This window comes from Furipterus horrens, unplaced genomic scaffold, assembly GCF_987537825.1.
Source record: "Furipterus horrens unplaced genomic scaffold, mFurHor1.1.pri manual_scaffold_11, whole genome shotgun sequence".
Lineage (NCBI taxonomy): Eukaryota > Metazoa > Chordata > Mammalia > Chiroptera > Furipteridae > Furipterus > Furipterus horrens.
The window spans coordinates 79,808,746-79,827,118 of NW_028327181.1; the positions used below are offsets into that span (position 1 = coordinate 79,808,746).

Sequence of the window (18,373 nt, forward strand, 5' to 3'; positions counted from 1 at the left end):
CTGTGCGTGGGGGGCGCCACTTTAACTATGGATCGAAAGGAGGAGCAGGAGGGCGTCTCGTCTTTATACCTTGGCTTTCCTCAGTATTCCGAGAGCTTCGTTGCCATAGCAACTTCCAATCCTAGAGCGTCTTCTGTAAGGTTCAGGGTAGTCTTGAGATGGATGGGAACCCGGCGACCCAGGACTTTGGAGGGAAAGACCCTCCCACTAGTACCTTCCGATCTTGGAGTCTGTCCACAGCCTCCTCCCGGGAAAAGCAAGAAGAGACACTTTGAGCCCGGTTCCCCTAGCTTTCATCGGCCCCTGGTAGCCCTGCCCAACCAAGCCAGGGGAACGCAGGGCGGCTTCACCCCGCGCCTTTCATCCCCTCCGGATCTCCAAGCACCAACTGGTTCATCACCCTAATGACGCTGACCCTTTTTTGATGCTGCTTTCATGTCAGCCGCCTGGGAGTGCCATCTCAGCATTAGGCCTAGGAAGAGTGGCACAGCACCGCAGACCCTGCCCTGGAGTTTATAAGGTAGCTCATGGGATGAGGTCCCTGCCCAATGTCCTTAGTATTCCCACCCCTCATAAAAACTCCCTGCTCAGCACGCTTGTGTTGCTGAATGCAGTCTGCATTGGGAACTCAGAGAAAGCAGGGACACAACCTAATCATCTTTGTAGTAGTTAACCTCGCCTAAATCAATAATATTTGTGGACTTGAATTAAATTGGGGTTAAATTGAGGGAGCTTGAGTTTAAAAACGTAAAGCTATGGAGAACCAAAATAATAAGGGGGCAAGGAATTTCAAAGGGATCTCATCTTCTTACTTCAGTAAAACTATGTGCCATCGTCCATAGGCTGCTTGCATGTTCCCTGCCTATCAGAGTGCCAAGGAAGCTGAAACCAAACTCACCATTAGGTAGGGGAGAATGGGAGAGGCTCAGTGGGTTGGAAGAGAGAAGTCATTTACCCAGCCCTCTCCAAAGTGCCTACTCTCCCATTTCTAAGTTGGGAGGGCACAAACTCACCACCTGCCCTGCCTACCAATGGCTCACAGTCTGCAGTCTAATGCAGGAGGCATCCTTTCACCATCGTCCCACCTTGTGTTCTCTGCATCGAGGCCAACTCATCTATACCCACAGCTTTAACCTTAATGGTGACTCTCTGTTGGTATCTCCAATCTAGACCCCACTTCTGAGTTCAGATCTGTATATTCAGCTCTCTGCTGGTATCTTTTGGATGTTTCACAAATCCCTAAAGCTTAAGGTATTTAAGTTGAACTTGTTATTCTCTCCCCACCCCTCAACAACAGAAAAAAGTAAATGCTGTACTTGATTCTCTTCTGCTGAATTCTTTATCTTGTTGAATGAATTCACCATTTACCTGGTCATCGAATGAGACAGATGGGAGACATCATGAATTCCTCCCTCTTTCTCACTCCTGACTCTCAATTTGTCACCAAGTCTTGTTGATTCTCCTACAAAAGTCTGCCAAATCTATCTCCTTTCCACCTCAATTCAGACTCTTGTCTTTTTTTTTTTTTTTTTTTTTAATTGTAATACTACCAAGTCTCCTAACTGGCACCCCAGTCTCACTTCTCTCCAGTCTTTGGTCTTCTCCCAGACTGACTTTCTTAAAAGCAAAAATTGATCATGTTACTTCACTAAAACTTACCAATGGCTTTCCACTGCTGTAAGGATACAGTTTGAAACCCTTGGCCTACTACACAAGGCCTTTGATTATTTGGTTCCTTTCTACCATCAATATTAAGCCCAAGCACTGTAGTTCCAGAGAAATGCCATAATTCTTTGCCATGCTTTCTCCACCCTTCCCTCCCAAGTCCTTCAAACTTAACACAGACATGACCTACTCCAGGATGTTCTCTGGGATGCTCACCGCCCCAAGTTAAATGCCCTTCTGTGCCCCCATAGCACCTCTGTAATAGTTCTTACTGTGCTGCACTGTAATTTTTGGATTAGATGTCTAGCTCCTCTACATGGTGATGTTCTAAAAGGCAGCTAGTGTCTAATTCGACTGTTTTTCGAGGTACATGGTCCTGTACCAGGCACAGAACGGGTGCTCTCGGTGCACTTGATGAATAAACGATTGGATAAATAAAGTATTTCTGTACTCTCGTAGCCTTTAGAAAAAGAACTGTTGGGCATCAGACAACAACAAAAGCATCCCGTGTCCAGGAAACCTAGTACCGTGCCCGCCAGTGCACCACCAGTCAGGGGCCCGGCCGTCATTTTCCCGCCGGCCTCTGGGGGCGCTGGGCCGAGGGCGCCCGCTCTTTGCCACCGGAATTCGTCGTGCCGGACGGGAGCTGGGCAGGGGCGGCGGGGCTGGACCGAGCCCGGATCGACCCGGAAGAACGAAGGCCTGTGGCTGTGCTGCCCTTCCCCTGGTCCCCGCGCGCTTCTGGGGTCCCGGCCCGGGTGCTGCGAGGGCCCCCCGGGAGGTACGGAGCTGGAAGGCCGGGATCAGCCACCGCGTCGGGGCCGCTTTAGGTGGCAGAGCTTTGCAGCCTCTGATTCCCTCTAGGGGTCCCCTCGTGGGGAAATTTGTGGCAGAGGCCCCGCCGCCTGTCTCTCTTGGGGTATCTGTTAATTGTGGGACTCACTGTATGGGGCCCTTTGGGCGAGGGTAGGAGGGTCTGTGATGAGGAGTTTCTTCCAGAGGTTTCTGTTTGGAACGCCTTAGGGAAGTGACCTCTGCATCTCTGCTCTCGGGAGGAATCTGGGGGCTGCTTCTGGGAAGCCTGTGTTTTGGGATGCCTTCGAGATTTCTGGGACCTCTTCGGAGAAGGGCTTTCTGTGCCTGAGCCTTCACACCTGGGCCTGTCAACCCAAGGGCGGCAAAAATTGTCTCCTTTCGGTAGCCCTCTTTTCCCTTAGATTCCTGCACTCCTTTCTTGTCTGATAGTCTTCATCTTAGCCATAGACTTGACTAGGAATCAGAGGGAATTAATTGTTGTGTAGATAAGTCATACAGGAAAGCAAAATACAGTATTCTCCTTATTTGTTTACGAGAAAGGATAGCTTAAGACATATCCACACAAAATACTATCCCTGCTTATTTCTCCATGGGGTTATGGTTAAAAAGAGGAAGCTCAGCACAAGCGCCCTTCAGCAACTGGTCCTCTGAATCCTGTGCACAGAGAGGAACCTTGCCAGTGTTTCATTTAAACCAGCATCTTTCTTCCCCCTTTTATGACATCACTTACTGAGCACCAACAGTTACTAGCCAGGTATGGGGAATAATAAAGATGAATAAAATACAGCTCCCTGTCCAGTAGTGGACACCCAACTAGAGCAGGGGACAGTGCTGAATCCTTGAGACTGTGCATGCAGTTCAGAACCCGGGCTCTCAGTTATGTGAGGTCTGCCCTCTGTGTTGATCCCACCTCACTCATTGTGCTTCTGTTCTTCAAGGTTGAAGGCTAAGCATGGGGAAGAGTTGCAAGGTGGTCGTGTGTGGTCAGGCATCTGTGGGCAAAACGTCCATCCTGGAGCAGCTTCTGTACGGGAACCATGTAGTGGGTGAGTGTTTTGGGGGTTGGGGGGGGAGGAGAGTGGTGGAAGAAGTTGAAGAATAAGGAGTAGCATTTGATAACACACAGAAGCTAAAAATCTCCTGGAGTCAAGTGTCTACATCATGCCCTCCAGCTCTACAACACTGAGGTCTGGAGGAAGGAAGCCCACTATCCAAGATAAGGAGGAAAAGCTCCAAAGTTTCACTTTTGCTCAGCATGGTATGAGCCTGAGATTGATGTTTGTTTCCCCCAAATCATTCCAGTCCTGCTAGACTCAGTCTGGCCCCCTCTCCTCAGCCCCCACATTTCTTCCCCGCCCTGTCTGGTCAGCCTCTCAGGATATACTCAGTCATTCATGTTTCCCACCTCCTTCCTCCCTACAAATAAGTTTTCTCATTTTGGTCCCAGGTTCTGAGATGATTGAGACACAGGAAGACATCTACGTGGGCTCCATTGAGACTGACCGAGGGGTGCGGGAGCAGGTGCGTTTCTACGACACCCGGGGGCTCCGAGATGGGGCTGAGCTGCCCCGGCACTGCTTCTCCTGCACCGATGGCTATGTCCTGGTCTACAGCACAGACAGCCGTGAGTCCTTTCAGCGCGTGGAGCTGCTCAAGAAGGAAATTGACAAATCCAAGGACAAGAAAGAGGTGTGTGTGGGAGTACCAGCGGGGGAGAGTGGGCCCTGGGCTGGCTTTGAGAGGCTTGGCATGGCTTTGTTCTTCACTCATTTTCCAGGAGTTAGGTTAGGAGCTAGAGGAGGGATGGAGGCCACTAGAGGGTGTCTTCACACATAGAGGTGGCCCTGTGCTGAGACAGCTCAACCAAAGAGGCTTCTCTAGTTTAAGAGGTCCCTGACCTAACACACAAAGCCCCCACTAGTCTTTTTTAATAATGGTCCCATACTCTTAGTTATGAAAGCCCTTCTTTTCTCAAGTCCCTCTTTAAGCTGCAAGCAATCTGGGAGTACTTCCTCACTAGTGACTTGGCCAAAAGTGAACTGACTGCTAGTATGAGCAGGTCTGGGTGATTCAGGGCTTGTAATAGAACTCTTGGAGAGAGGGGCCAGGTGGGGGCCAGAATTTGAACAGAGGAAGGAGAGGAAAAAAGCAGCCACTTCCCTCCCCTCACTTTGGTTTCTAATAGAGGAAGATTTTCCTTCTCTTAGGACTGCTAGGTGGTGGCCAGCCCTCACACCTATTCCTAAGGTCCTTGGTACGTCCACAAGTCTCTACTCTGTCCCTCTTCCCCAGGTCACCATCGTGGTCCTTGGCAACAAGTGTGACCTGCAGGAGCAACGGCGTGTGGACCCAGATGTGGCTCAGCATTGGGCCAAGTCAGAGAAGGTGAAGCTGTGGGAGGTATCTGTGGCTGACCGCCGCTCCCTCCTGGAGCCCTTCGTCTACCTGGCCAGCAAGATGACCCAACCCCAGAGCAAGTCCGCCTTCCCCCTCAGTCGCAAGAACAAGGGCAGCGGCTCCTTGGACAGCTGAAGACCTGCCATTCCTTCTTCACCTTCCCAACCCCAGTCTAGCTTCTGGGGCTTTGGAAGATGGCTTGAGGGGAAAAGGGAACACCCCACTAGGGCAGGCAGCTGGGCTGTTCCAGGCTCAGGCCACTTTTGCTCCCTCCCAATTCCGGGAAATGCAAATAATCTAGGTTAGTGCCCCCAACCTCTTCCTCCAGCCCAGCTTTCATCACATCTGCCCCTCTCTGACCTAGGGCAGTTGTGGGTCAGTGTTCATTCCGCCTGTCCTGGATGGGAAGTAGAGCTACCATGCAAAAGTGCCCAGTCTAGGGTCTGGTTCTGATCATGGGTCCTATGCCTCTAGGCTCCCCCCACCCCCCAACACACACACACACTTATGGCACTAACCTGGACTCCAGGGAGAGGGCATCCAGGTATCGTGTATATGTGTGCATACTGGTGTTAGGGGTGCCTCCTCATCCAGCACCCTGATCTTTCTCCTGTCCATATCTTGGCTGGAAGAAACCAGCCTCCTGGGAAGTGTACTTTTTCTACTTGACCTCTTCCCGCAATTGTTTCGCTTCCTCTTCCTGCTTACAGAGCAGATGGGCCTCGTTGGTTGCGTTGGAATAGAAAGATCACGGGGCTGAGTCGCCAACTGGCTTTGTGGCCCAGCAAGGCTTTCCCCCTCTCTTGGCATCAGTTTTCTCATCTGTACGGTGACAGGAGTTTCTTAGGTGACCTAGGTCCTCTCCAGCGCTTATTTTACAATGCCCATGGCTTCAGGCCATCTCACTTCTCCCTTTGCTTCTCTCTCTTCAAGGTGCTATGCCTACCGGCCCTAGAGGCTGGGACACTGCTGACAACCGCCAGGGGACAGGAGTGCACTATCTACTCTAGTTGCCAGAATGGCTGCTTAGGGCCCAATGGGGAACCTCATACACATGGCTTCTGGTCCTCACCCCTTCCTGTGGTGGTTTTCAGCTAATAGCTGGACTTTATTTATAAATTTTCTGTTATAAATTAGTATGCTGCCATGGTGAAGGCAGGACAAGGTGCTCCTCTAGCCCTTCTTCTTACCTCAGATGCCTCCATAGAAAAAGGCAAACAAGTAGCAGCTTCTTGGGAGCTGACAGATGTGTTGGGGCTCAGAAGGGTGGTTACACTCTCAACATGCTATAAAGTGAGCTTATGACCCACAACTTTCCTGTGCCCACTTTGTGCTTCTAATGGGCACAGCCAGGCCACCTCCAGTGCATGCCGGGAGGTGAGCAGGGGCAGGTGGCCCAGGGCTGGGCGAGTGAAGTTGGGGGCATATACATGCTCAGGCTTAATGTTCATTTATTGATGCATTGGATACAATAAAACCACAACTGTTATCAAAAAGTTTCCCTCCCATCCCCCCCCCGTATTCTCCTGTTGGAAATATGTTTTTAAAAATATACAGGTGGATACTGGCAAAGTCCCATATTGGGTGAGGGGAGCAGTACTGGGGTAGGACAGAGGTTGTGACGAACTTGACAGCATGATAATGGGTTTGGAGTTACCAGACTGGATCACAACATTCGGCTTCACAGTGAAGGAGTCCTGGGGTGCTGGTTGGGAAGAGGGAAAACTGAATTTATTGCTAGGGACCAGTTTGGGGTAAAGAGCTAGAGAGGAAAGCTCTATTTGGGAGCCCTGGAGAGATTCAGTGTTAGCTGAGGAAGACCCAGTGCCTCCCACCCGAGAGCTGGGGTTCAGGAAAAACCAATGAAAGACTAAGAGGGGATTGACCATTTTCTCTATTAAAATTGGGCCCAGCCAAAACATCATCTTCACCTCCCCTGTGCCATCCCCATCCCTCTCAAACATGAAGACACTCAAGCTTTCAGCACCATCCCCTGCCATGGCTGTACCCCACCTCAGCACTGCTCCCTTTCCCCTCCAGTCTTCACCGCACCCCACGGTTATCTTGTCCAGATAGCGTTGAGCCTATTCCAGCTCGGGAACCCATCCCTCCTCTCCAGTCATTCCAGAGAGTCCAGTGAATGGGGAGGGCCTCCCCAGAGCATGGGAGTAGGAGTCAGTCACAGACGTGTCCCCAGGGTAGAAGTTAAGATTTCTGTCTTGAGTGGGGGAAATGAGAGCACCATGGGGCTAGGATTTTGCATAGACCTTTGGGATTTCTCAGTGCTCCCTGTAAATCAGTCTGGGAAATGCAAGGGAGCCTGGGACTAGCCCTAGAAGACAGGGGCAATGAGAGTGGGGATGGCACTTGGGCCAGGGGTTAGTTGAATCCCTAGTCCAGATGGAATGAGGGGCAGCTGCCCTGGGAACTAGCCCAGCTCTTCCGATTGGTCAGGAACCCCTAGGCTACAAAAAGTCCCCTGTGGGATGTAGAAACAGAGGCTCTTGGGGAGAGTGACTGCTGGGAAGTCAGCCCTAGCCTCCCTAGGAGGGCTAATAGGGGGCAAAGAGGATGGGTCCCGTGGCGGGGCGGACAGCTCCTGCTGGGGTGCGAAACAGAGTTGGGCCCAGGATCGGAGCTGGGAAGAGGGTGGCGGCCGCAGTGGGGGCAGGCCGGAGGGCCAGGGGCCCTGGCAGGGCACAGATGGCCGCGGCCGTGGTGGGGATTGGGCTGGGCAGGAAGCGGGCTGCCAGCGTCTTGGTGAGTTGCTTCTGCAAGGCCAGTTTGGACTGCAAAGGAGAGAGAGGACTAGCTAGACACAGTCTGACCCCAGAAAACCACCCCACCCTGAGCTCCGTCCTTGGGTGTTTTACGGCAGGATAAACATGCCTTTTAGGGTTCCAAACCTAAATCCTCCTCCCTTCCCACCCCCAAACATTCATTCCAGAGGGCTTTCTCCACCACCTGTCTTCCTGCCCAGAAGGAGGAGAAGCATGATGGGCCAAGGGAGGAGGCTATGCTGGGTGGGGGCAGAGATGGTTTCTAGGAGATGGCACGCCCACCCCTTGCTCTTGCCCCTGAGATTCCTACCCAGGCCCACCTCCCCGGAAATTCCTCTGGGCAGATCCCAAGATAGCTAAAAACCCAACCCCAGCTCCGTCTCTGCCCAGGCAGCCTGGAAGGGGGTGGATGGCTTTATTCCTGCCTCGGCTCCCCAGCTGGCCCCCACTTCCCACCCCCACCACCACCACTTGACTGGGTTCCCAGTCCTGTTGCTTGGAGACAGATACCTTGAGGATACTCACAGCCAGCGCTGCGTGCTTCTGCAGCTTGCTGTGCTGGCTGGAGGGCTTGGGGGGTTTCCCGGCCAGGCGGTCTTTGTGCCTCCTGCTGCTCAGGTGCTAATGGACAGACAGACTGGGAACAAGATGAGGAAGCGCAAGGACCCCCGACAACCCCATTATCCTTGACTAACTCATCCTTCTCTACCCACGGTTCATACAGTGAACCTCCCTTTATTGGGCATCACCTGGAGTGGCCCACGAAGAGGAGAAAAGAATTGGCCTTTGCCCTCCAGGAGCCCACTGTCCTGCTAGCCTTGCTCCTCCTCCTCCACCTGGCCCTGCTCTGCCCACCTTCTCTCCTCAGACTACCCCCATCCTCCTCTCCTGGTACCCGTCCCACTCCCTCACCCCTGCTCCAACCCTAGGCCGGCCCCCCTTCTCCCACCTGCTTGAGTTGGGTCTCTGAATTGACCTGGAGCTGACAGACAGCACAATGAAAAGGGGGGCTGGGCCCCTGCCTGCCCCCACGGGCCCTGGTCACTCTCTTGGCCTTGTGTCCAGCTCCTCCCCGGGGCATCGGGCGGCCCCGGCCCCTTCGGTGAGCCCCTTGCTGACCTTCCACCATCCACCGGTGTTTGGCTCCTAGTCAAAGGAAAGAAGACAGCCTATCAGCCTTGAAGAGGGGCCGCAAGTGCCATGGAGGCCCCTCTGCACTAGATCAGCTTGGTTGTCCCTTTAGCTTCAAGGCTGCTCAGCACATATACTCCCCGCCACCACGTGAGATTTCTTTCCCGTCTCCACCAAGTCCTCTCTCTTAGCTTCTCTTTCAAGCCAACCTCCCCCAAGGAAGGCCTTGCAATGTAACTGGGCAGCTTGCCTTTTGTCATCTCAATCCCTTTCTCTGGGTCTGACCTAAAGAGATGGAGGAGGTGTCCCCGGTAGCCTCTGAGTGACCCTTCACTTTTTGCTTCTCTTCCAGTTGTCTCTCCTCAAGCATTAGTGGGACGACTGGAAATGCCTCGCCCAGTAACAACTGAGCACAATGCCTCTATTACCAAGCCCTTGAGCAAAGTGCCCAGAAACCAGTCTGCCCACACCTGGTAAGGGGCAGCCTCCCTGCCCCACTCCTTCCCCCAGACTCCGGCTGGAGGGGCACACTGACCTGTGTTGTGAGCCTGAAGTTGGGAGGCGGAGTTCACAGTCACCTTACACGTGGGGCAGTAGAGGCGCCCCTTCTCATTCCTGCCTTCCCCGCTCACACCACTGCCCATAGCAGCTGCTGCCGGCTCAGGCCCTGGTGCCTCTCTCCCAGGCTCTGGGGAGCACGGTGGACAGGAGGAAGAAGAGGAGGAGGAGGCAGCATCCAAGAGGTCTGAGTGGGCTGGCTCGCTGGGCATCGGGTCAGGAGTCAGTGGTGGCTGGAGTGGGGGGCCAGGAGGAGGGTCTGCAGGAACTGCTGGGGAAGTGGAAGGCATCAGGTAAGAGGCTGAGGCCTGAGCTGATTCTGAAAACCATGATTTTAAGCACTGATATATTAGGGGTGAAATGGCAGAGTGGACAGGTCACTAGTGCAGGGGTGAGCAGCACTGAATTCCAGACCCCACTCTACCAATCAACTCACTCGGCAGACTTGGTTCTCTTTGGGCCTCAGTTTCCCCATTTGAAATTATAAAGTTGGACAGAGTAATCTCAGAAAGCCCTCACTGCTGTGATAGTTATTAGCAGTTAAATAAATAGAAATTAAAATATGTACCAGAATGTTCATAGAGCACTATTCATAATAGCAAAAACTGGAAACATCAAATGTCCATCAATAGGCAATGGAATACTACATGGCAGTGGAGAAGGACAAACTATAGCTACCACCGCAACAGCACTGGAGACTCTTATAATGAATGTTATGAATGTTCATGAAAGATGAACTAAACCCAGACACAAAAGCCTATGCTCTATATGATTTACCAAAACCAAGTAAAACTGGTATATGCTGAGAAAAGTCAGGATCGTAGGTACCCTGGGGATAAGGGTGCAGGTGGTTGAATAGTGTCACCCCAAGATTCATGTCCATCTGGAACCTCAGAATATAACCTTATTTTGGAAAAAGGGTCTTTGCAGAGTAATTAGTTAAGATAAAGTCATAATGGATTAGGGTTGGTCCTAATCTATGACTGGTGTCCTTATAAGACCATGTGAAGACACAGACACATGGGAGAACGAGATGTGAAGATGGAGGCAGAGATTGGAGTGATGCACCCACAAGCCGAGAACTGACGGCAATCACCAGAAGCTAGAAGAGGGGTGTGAAAGAGATTCTCCTTCTCAGTTCCAGTGAAGGAAACAACCCTGCTGACACCCTGATTTCAAACTTCTGACCTCCATAACTGTGAGAGAATAAATTTCTGTTGCTTTCAGCCACCCAGTTAGTGGCCACTCATTACAGCAGCCCAAGAAACAAGGTAGTGACTGGGAAGGGGCCCCAGGTGGGCTTCTGGGCGCTTGAGAGACGTTTCGTGATCTTGATATATGTATTCAGACAGGAAAATTCATTGAGTCGCCCACTTGTGATGTGTGCCTTCTTCTGTATGCAGGAATACTCCAACATAAGCAAAAATAACAATAAGAAATCTCTCAACCCCTCATCAGAAACCAGACTTAGAGTGGGGAGTGGGAAGGAGAGTTCAGGACTGACCTTTGCTCTGTGGCTCTTTGGGGGCTCCACTGGCCACAGACAGGGTTGAGGACACCAGCGTCCCATCATGGGCCAGGGTTTGGGTCCTCTGCTTGCTTTTGGCAGCTTCAATGGCCTTGAGTTTTCTGGCATGTTTATGGCCTTTATAGTGTGCTTCAGCCTGGTTCTGGGGTGGGGAGGACATAGGGTCATCATTCATTCTCTGAGTCTACATGTCCCAACCACGAGCTGGCACTGGGCAGGGGGGAAGGTCACACAGGGGGTGAGTCCTTTTCATTGCCATCATCATCACAGTATGTGCAAGGCCCTAAAGTTTACAGAACATTTTCTCACACACAAGCTCCCAGGCGAGCAGCCTCTGGATTTAAATTCTGGCCCAGCCACTTGGTGGCTGTGCCTCTTTTGATGAGTCACTTCACCTGTCTGAGCCTCAGTTTCCTCACTCATAAACTTTGTGATAACACTGGCCTCGAGGGACCGCGAGAATTAAATGAGAACCTGAAGAAGTGCCTACTACATACCGTAGGCGCTCCATGAATGTTACTTACCAGGTTTATAAATGTACAAATGGAGAAAACAAAGATCCTCACGCTTTAGGGTATGTGCACCCCAGAACATTCATCCTTTTGTTCATTTTTTTTCAACAAATACTTATTGAGCATCGGCTATTTGCCAGGCACTGTGCAGATGCTCAGCATGAAGACACAGTCCCTCTCTCAGAGTGAAGTCTCTGTCCAGCTTGTTCACAACTTGTAACCAAAAGTCTGGAGGGAACCCCCATATCTGGCCTGGCAGTGTCCTCCCTCCTTCAACCTGGGGTCCTTGCTTGTCACTCCCAAATGCAGAAAGACAGGCCCCTCCCTGGACACTTTCGCCAGAACAGTCAGCTGAGAGCATCTCCCCAAACCCCAGAGTTGCCTGGACAGAAGGTAAACCCTCCCTGGGAGGCCAGAATGAGGCTCCTTCATTATCCAGGGGCAAGCTATGGTAGAAAACATGCAGGCCTTGGGGTCAGCCAGGCCTGGGTTCAGATCCCAGTTTTGCTACTTACCAGCTGAGTAGCCTCAGGCAGGTTATTTAACCTCCCTGAGGCTGTTTGCCCATCTGGAAAGTGGGGATAATTATACCTCTATGCACCTCACGGATGTATCATGGAACTAATTTAAGACGATAGACATGAACATATTATGTAAACTCTCAGGTGCTTTAAGAACTCAGCTCCAAACTAGAAGCTGGCTGGGTGGCCCCTGAGACCCAGAATGGGGAAGGGCAGTCTTCTCTCTTGCAGAAGGATCCAGAACATAGGAGAGAAGCACAGGGAAGGGAAATGGAACCCCAGGGGCACTAGGAAAGGAAGGGGCAGAGGGCTCTGGATAGAGAAGAGGATGCATGGATAAAGGACCAGGAGTGCCTCTTCTGCAACCAGGGATAGAAAATAGAGACCCCAGCCCCTCTGCCACCCCTTTTCCTCCAGGAAAGACTCCAGAAGCCCAGTCTCCAGCCCTCTCCCTGCCCAGCCACTGCCTCAGCTTGTTTCCACTACTCCCTCTCACCGCTGAGTTGAACCTCAGGTGACAGATGTTACAGGAAATGAAGAGCTTCTTCTTCAGAGGGGAGGGGACCCCAAAGGTGTGGCTGATGACAGCTTTCTGGACCGGGTCCATCTGTGAAGGGGGTGGGAGGGCACAATAACTCGGGGGTCAGCCCCGGAATGGGGAGGGGTCAGTACAAAATGCCAAAAACTAAAGACTATCAAGGAGGGCAGTGGTTAGCCCCTAGGAAGAACTCTTCTCATCCCTGTGATGTTAGACAGAAAAAGAAACAGTCCCTTCCCCAGCAGACTTTCTCTGTCAGCCTGGACTTCTGCTTGGATGCAGGGGGATGGCTAGGGTGACCTTCATGATCTATTTATTTATTCATTTACTTATCCTCACCCGAAGACATGCTTTTAGAGACACAGCAAGGGAGAGAGAAAAGCATTGATTGATTGCCTCCTGTACATGCCTAGGCTGGGCATCAAACCCACAGCCTAGGTACGTGCCCTGACCAGGAATCGAACCTGCAATATTTTGGTGACTGGATGACACTCCAGCCAACTGAGCTACACTGGCCAGGGCATAATCTTGAGAGAGAGAACCATGTCCTGGTGATTGCCTTGGCATCTCTTGCTACCACTCTGGTCTCTTGTTTTTTTTTTTTTTTTCTTTTTCACAAGAATCACAACTATTGGAACAGAGAGTTGGGGGCAGGGAGAGGCAGGGGTGGGGGTGGGGACTGAGTTCCTCGGTTGGAATTTCCTCTCCCGTAACCCAGCCTTGTACTGGACCTGTGCGCTGGGGGATATCAGGCTTATCTTATGAGCTCTGCCACTGTCACAGGGCCTGAGAGGGAGAGAGACCCACAGCCAGGGCAGGTGGGGGCCAGGATGGGACAGGTGACAGCAAGTAGAAGCTAGAGGGTTCCCTGAGTAGTAGAATCATTTCTTCGGGATATTAACTTATGTGTCATTGTCTTTTTCTTATTTTAAATATATTTTTCTTCTCTCAAACCAAGCCTTTTTGTTCCCTTTTCTCAGGGCCTAGGTTGTTGGGCCAAAAACAGAAGCTGTCTGGGTTTGCTTGTCAAGAACTTTCTGAGCCTTCCTGAGAGAACAGAAGCTTTAAGGGAAAAGCATGGTTTCAGAAACTTCCCTGAGAACAAAAAGAGGTTCTCATTCTCACAGAAACCCAGGCTGGGCAGCAGGGGACAGGACCTCAGGGAAGGACCCACAGGGTCCCCAGCAATCAGGACAGCGGTAGCTTCACCTGCTCCGGAGGGACCATGCACTTGAACAGTGAGCATGTCAGCAATTGACAGCAGAAACCTAAGACCAGAGGACCCTCTCCAGATGTCTCATGCTCCTGAGGACCTCTGTGACCCCTGGAGGGCAGGAAGGAGGGGATCCTCAGGGTGAAGTGGGGGCTCATTGATGATTACATTTGACTTTTCAAAATTAAGGGGGGGGGCATTAGACCATGTAGTGGTCTAATTCATGCTCACTACACTTGTTTTTCACACATATACACACATGGAAATACACAGACCAGTATACGAATCGAGAGCACCTGAGCTTACAGACAGTTACAGGTTACGGAGACATGCAGCATAAGACACTCTCTCACACACAAATGGCACACAGTCACAGACAAAGGCACAATCACCCAACCCACACAAAACACACTCAGAGTTCAGACACACACCAAACATATAGACAGTCAACACAAAACACAAAACACTTCTCATATATCCTAGCACCCATGTTACATATTGAGAAACAAAGAGTTGTTTACAAACACACACACACATACAGAACACCAACACACAAATTCACATCCACAAATAATACACAAAGACCTATGCAAACACAAACTAAAACAGAAAGGCACATCAATTGCACACAGGCATACACAAATCATACACAGAAGTCCCTATAACCAAGCTCAAGTGAAATCCGCAGTACAGACCCTACAGTCCCAGCCATTGTAATTGGGGAAGCGGGTGATCCCATCCTACTTCCTTGATCCAGAGAGCTGAGCCCAGGGGTGGGGCGGGAGGGTGTCTCTATTTTGGGAATGCCTAGTCACTTGGGGATGTTGGAGGAGACTGAGCTCCTAGTTAGACCCAGCTTCTGAGAGCCAGCCCCTCGGAGCCCACCTTCCCTGCCCACCCCCCAGCTTGGCTGCATGCTCCCACCCACCAGCCCAGCCCATACCGTGCTGAAGTTGGGGAAGAGACTGAGCGGGGCGGCACCATTGAAGTGGAAGGCCAGCAAGTGCTTGAAGTCCAGCGGGGGCTGCAGAGGCCTGGCAGGCAGGGGCAGGGAGGCCAGCAGAGGGCTGGGGGTGCTGGATGCTGGGCCTGCTGCAGGAGGGAGAAGGGCAGGGTCTGAAATGGGAGCCACAGGGCAACCCTATCTCCACAGCCAGAAGAGGCTGATGGGTTTCTTAGGTATGGAGACAGGGCTGAGCTCCTGTCTCCCTCTTCACTAAGTAGCCCTGGCTGAGCCCAGGGCAAGTGCAGCCCACCTCTGTGCCTCTCCTCTCCACAACGGGGGAAGCAGAAGCAGGGAATCCACAGCGTAAGGCTCCCGGCCCAGAGGAATGACCCTCCTGCCCCTACAGAGACCCAAATGAACCCCCAAGGGAAGTCAGGCCAAGGTGGGGGTGGGGGACAGAGGTGTCAGGGCAGGCCTCTGACACACACACACCACTATGGAGACTGTACAGGAGCTGAGTTTCCTCTTTATTGCAAATTAAACCCAAACCCAGGAGGCCTGGGGAAAGGTCAGATGCCTCCCTTCTTACTGACTCCCCTGCCCCAGATCCACATATCATTACTGGCAAGGGCTGCCAGAAGTGATGGGAAACCCTTGGAGTCTGAATGGATGTGTGCCCCAACTCCAGTGAGGCCCCAACTGCTTCCCCTGGGAGGCAAAAAGCCCTCCAGTGGCATCCCTGGGTCAGGCCTGCAGAGGGCAAAGCATATCGTTTTACAGTCTTTGGTCTTAAAGGTATGAGATGAGGAACTTGAGAGAACAGCCACAATTCAAGAAAGAAAAAAATTAGAAATAAATCCAGTTCATTTGGGACTTTTTTGGACCCCAGCAAAATGAAATGAAGTCCTTTGAGATTTATGTGTTAACACTATGAAAGGTAGCATAGATTTATTTCACATTTATAGATTGATATGTCTATGTACTATATGGTCGGTCATATACAGAAAAGCCTCAGGTAGCCTATTGATGGGGAGGGAAGGGAGGAGGGTACCATATTTCCCTTAAACTGTTAGCTTGTGCACAGAGGGGGTGCTGTGCTGTGCATCAACAAGGACAGTGACCTGCTCTCCAGTCATATCTGAAGAGGTGCTGCCAGGAGGGTACTGAGAAACAGTCAAGCACCTGTTCTTCTTTCCCTCTGTCCCTTAATTCTGGAGACCCAGTCTCCCTCCCTCCAATCAAGAACCCCCACCCCCAACATTTTTAGGGCCAAAACTTGAGATGAGTCCAGAGAGAAAAAGGTGAGTTACTTCTTACCAAACTCTAGAATGGTCAGGAAAAATATTTAGGGTGCCCCAGACCCTAGCATCTCTGTCCACTTGCCCAGGCTCCCCATTGACCCACCCTTCCTCCATAGCCCACTGGGCTGGGTGAGTACTCAGCGTGGAGCAGAGGAAGCATGGGGAACGTGGATGGAAGGCCACAGTTAGTAAGTCAGCTCAGATGCAGCATGGTCAAGTCCAGCTTGGCCCTTAGAGTGCCCAGTGACGCAGGCTGGCTGGGTATAGAGGAGGCCACCCTCACGTGAGCTTCGACCCCAGCAGCCCCTCCCCCCACCCACTCTCTAAGAACTCCACGGCCATCGCAAAGTCAAACTCGTGCAATGGGGGACCATCCACAGCAATCTTGACCACAGGGTCTCCCCGGCCTTCCCCAGCCCCTCCCTGCCCCCACCACCGCAGCTCCCGGCTGCGGCCGACCTTGTCCAGGAGGCCAGCGCCCGCGGGCAATGCCAAGGCCAGGGTGGCGAGGACTGCGAAGTCGGGGAAGAGCTCATGCAGCTCAGACTGTGCACACGCCAGCTTGGAGCACAGAGCCCGTGGGCCCAGCTGCCCAAGGCTGCAGACCACGCGCTTGAAGAGTGTAAAGTCACCCAACGCGCGCTGGCGCACCACAGCCGGGGCGTAGGCGCGCAGCAGGAGCCGCAGCGCACCCTCGCCATGTGTGCCCAACTCATCAGGAGCCTGTGGGTAGCGGCGGGGATCGAAGATCACAGCGAAGGCGGCCGCGGCATCCAGCGAGGGCCCAGGGTAGCAGTCCCGCAGCCCCCTCCGCATAGAGTCCAAGAAGGCCCCCCGCAGCCGCTCCAAGCTCCGGACCGCAGCCTCTGAGTAACCGACCAGCTCCAGGCCACGGTAGGTACAGCGCCCACCGCCCAAGTCTGGACTGGAGGACGCCAGTTCCTGCAGGAAGCCCTGGAGGTGCACGCCCCCGGAGCTTTGCTGTGCTTGGAGGGAGGCTGCAGCTGCCATCACCAGGGGCTGCAACAAGGCCAAGTCTGGATCTTCTGGCTGCAGGACAAGGGCAAGCTTCTGCACGCAGGGCAGAGTGTCCAGGAGCAGGTGGGTGAAGGCCACGAAGGTGAACTGGCGCAGGGCGAGAGCCAGTGCCATAGCTGTTGGTGAGGCTGGGGCAGAGGCCTCCAGTGTGGGCACCAGGCAAGGCCAAGCCTCAGCCACTGCTTCCACGACAGGCAGCAAGGAAGCCCAGGGCACTGGCTGTGGTCCTGCCAAGTCAATAGCTGCAAGGTCCAGTGCCGCCTGGAGCTCAGGGACCATGTGGCAACTGGGGCCACCGTGGAGGCGGAATAGGGCATCCAGGACACTTTCATATTCGCCTAGGTAGGCAGGGGGCTCAGGATCTGGCCGGCCAGAAAGGCAGTGTAGCTCCATAAGCAGTGGGCAGGCGGCCCGGAGCTGCAGGCCCACACTCCCCAGGTGGTCACTGGGGAGACTCGAGCTGAGCCAGGCTAGCTTGGGTGCAGACACGCCGAAGGCCTGCAGGATGTCCAGGAGTTGGCCAGCAGTGGCCTCGCCCTCCTGTAGCTCCACACTTCCCAGGAAGGTGGTGACAGGCTGGCCATCGCAGGGGGACACCGAAGTGGCAAACAAGGCCAGACTGTGGGACTCAGGCCACTCCCTGGTCTTGTCCAATACCAGCCCCACATATGGGGATGCCTTCAGGCACTGGCAGGCCTCTGTGTGCAAGACACTGGCAATGGCCACCTGGGACAGCCAGAGAGAGAAAGGGAGGGAGGGCAGTTAGCCTTGTCCTGAGAAGGGGAGGCAGACAGTACAGGGCAATAAGAAGAGCACAGGCCTCAGGGTCAGAAAGACTAAGGGACTAATCCTAGCTTTGCCTCTTACTGGGTGTGTGACCTTGGGCAAGTCATTTTACCCCTCTGACCCTCCGTTTCTTCAGCTCTAAAATTGGGCTAATAGGTGCTCCCAATCTCCTCAAAAGGTTGTGAGTTATAAATGTAACTTTTTGTTGTTGTGCTTATAAATGTAAAATGCTTTACAAACCATAAAGCTTCTACAGAGTTTGGTGTCTGTGTGTTTCTACAGCATCACCCATCTGGCTTATTCCGGGGGTGTCTCCCTCTTCTCTGCTGCTCAGGGATTAATTGATAGACATGCTTGCTCCCAACTCCTGGCTGTGGCACAGGGCCCAGCTGAGGGCTCTGTCTGTCTCTCATCTCTCTGTGAGATGAGATCAGCTCCCCCACCTCCCAGCTCCTAGTACTCACACAGCTAGTACCCAGGACAGAGCTGCAATTTGCATGCCCCCAGAGGCCACATGGGTAATACTGAGCTTGAAGTGGGTTAGGGATAAAGCAGAGGGTATGGGGAAGTCCATGCCTGCTCCCCACCTCTGCCATTTCATGCCCCAAGAACACAGGGACCTAGTTTTTCAGTACAAGTAACA

The 18,373-nt window shown here is 52.7% G+C and overlaps 2 protein-coding genes across 5 annotated transcripts in view; one reads left to right on the forward strand and one right to left on the reverse strand.

The window, feature by feature from the left end:
- Positions 1-2,272: 2,272 nt before the first annotated feature.
- Positions 2,273-6,374, forward strand: NKIRAS2 (NFKB inhibitor interacting Ras like 2). The gene is made up of 4 exons (XM_090290799.1): positions 2,273-2,446; positions 3,420-3,527; positions 3,929-4,170; positions 4,774-6,374. The coding sequence occupies exons 2-4, from the start codon at positions 3,434-3,436 to the stop codon at positions 5,011-5,013; spliced, it is 576 nt and encodes a 191-aa protein (XP_090146925.1). The 5' UTR covers positions 2,273-2,446; positions 3,420-3,433; the 3' UTR covers positions 5,014-6,374.
- A 20-nt stretch (positions 6,375-6,394) lies between these two features.
- ZNF385C (zinc finger protein 385C) overlaps positions 6,395-18,373 on the reverse strand; it is a 34,194-nt gene continuing 22,215 nt past the window's right edge. The window contains exons 2-9 of one of the 4 annotated variants that reach the window (XM_090290798.1): positions 17,283-17,670; positions 14,603-14,751; positions 12,405-12,515; positions 10,852-11,017; positions 9,325-9,615; positions 8,608-8,804; positions 8,169-8,279; positions 6,395-7,667 (exon numbers count right to left, since the gene is read on the reverse strand). In XM_090290798.1, coding sequence (XP_090146924.1) covers positions 7,431-7,667; positions 8,169-8,279; positions 8,608-8,804; positions 9,325-9,615; positions 10,852-11,017; positions 12,405-12,515; positions 14,603-14,751; positions 17,283-17,670 — 1,650 coding nt within the window. In that variant the 3' untranslated portion in view covers positions 6,395-7,430. Of the gene's footprint in view, positions 7,668-8,168; positions 8,280-8,607; positions 8,805-9,324; positions 9,619-10,851; positions 11,018-12,404; positions 12,516-14,602; positions 14,752-17,282; positions 17,671-18,373 lie in introns of all 4 variants that reach the window. The other 3 variants (XM_090290797.1, XM_090290796.1, XM_090290795.1) reach the window with 3 other exon arrangements.

Coding starts and splice junctions, on each gene's coding strand:
- NKIRAS2 (XM_090290799.1), top strand. CDS start 3,434: ATGGGGAAGAGTTGCAAGGTGGTCGTGTGTGGTCAGGCATCTGTGGGC. Junction 3,528..3,928: donor GTACGGGAACCATGTAGTGG/GTGAGTGTTTTG, acceptor TTTTGGTCCCAG/GTTCTGAGATGATTGAGACA. Junction 4,171..4,773: donor AATCCAAGGACAAGAAAGAG/GTGTGTGTGGGA, acceptor CCTCTTCCCCAG/GTCACCATCGTGGTCCTTGG.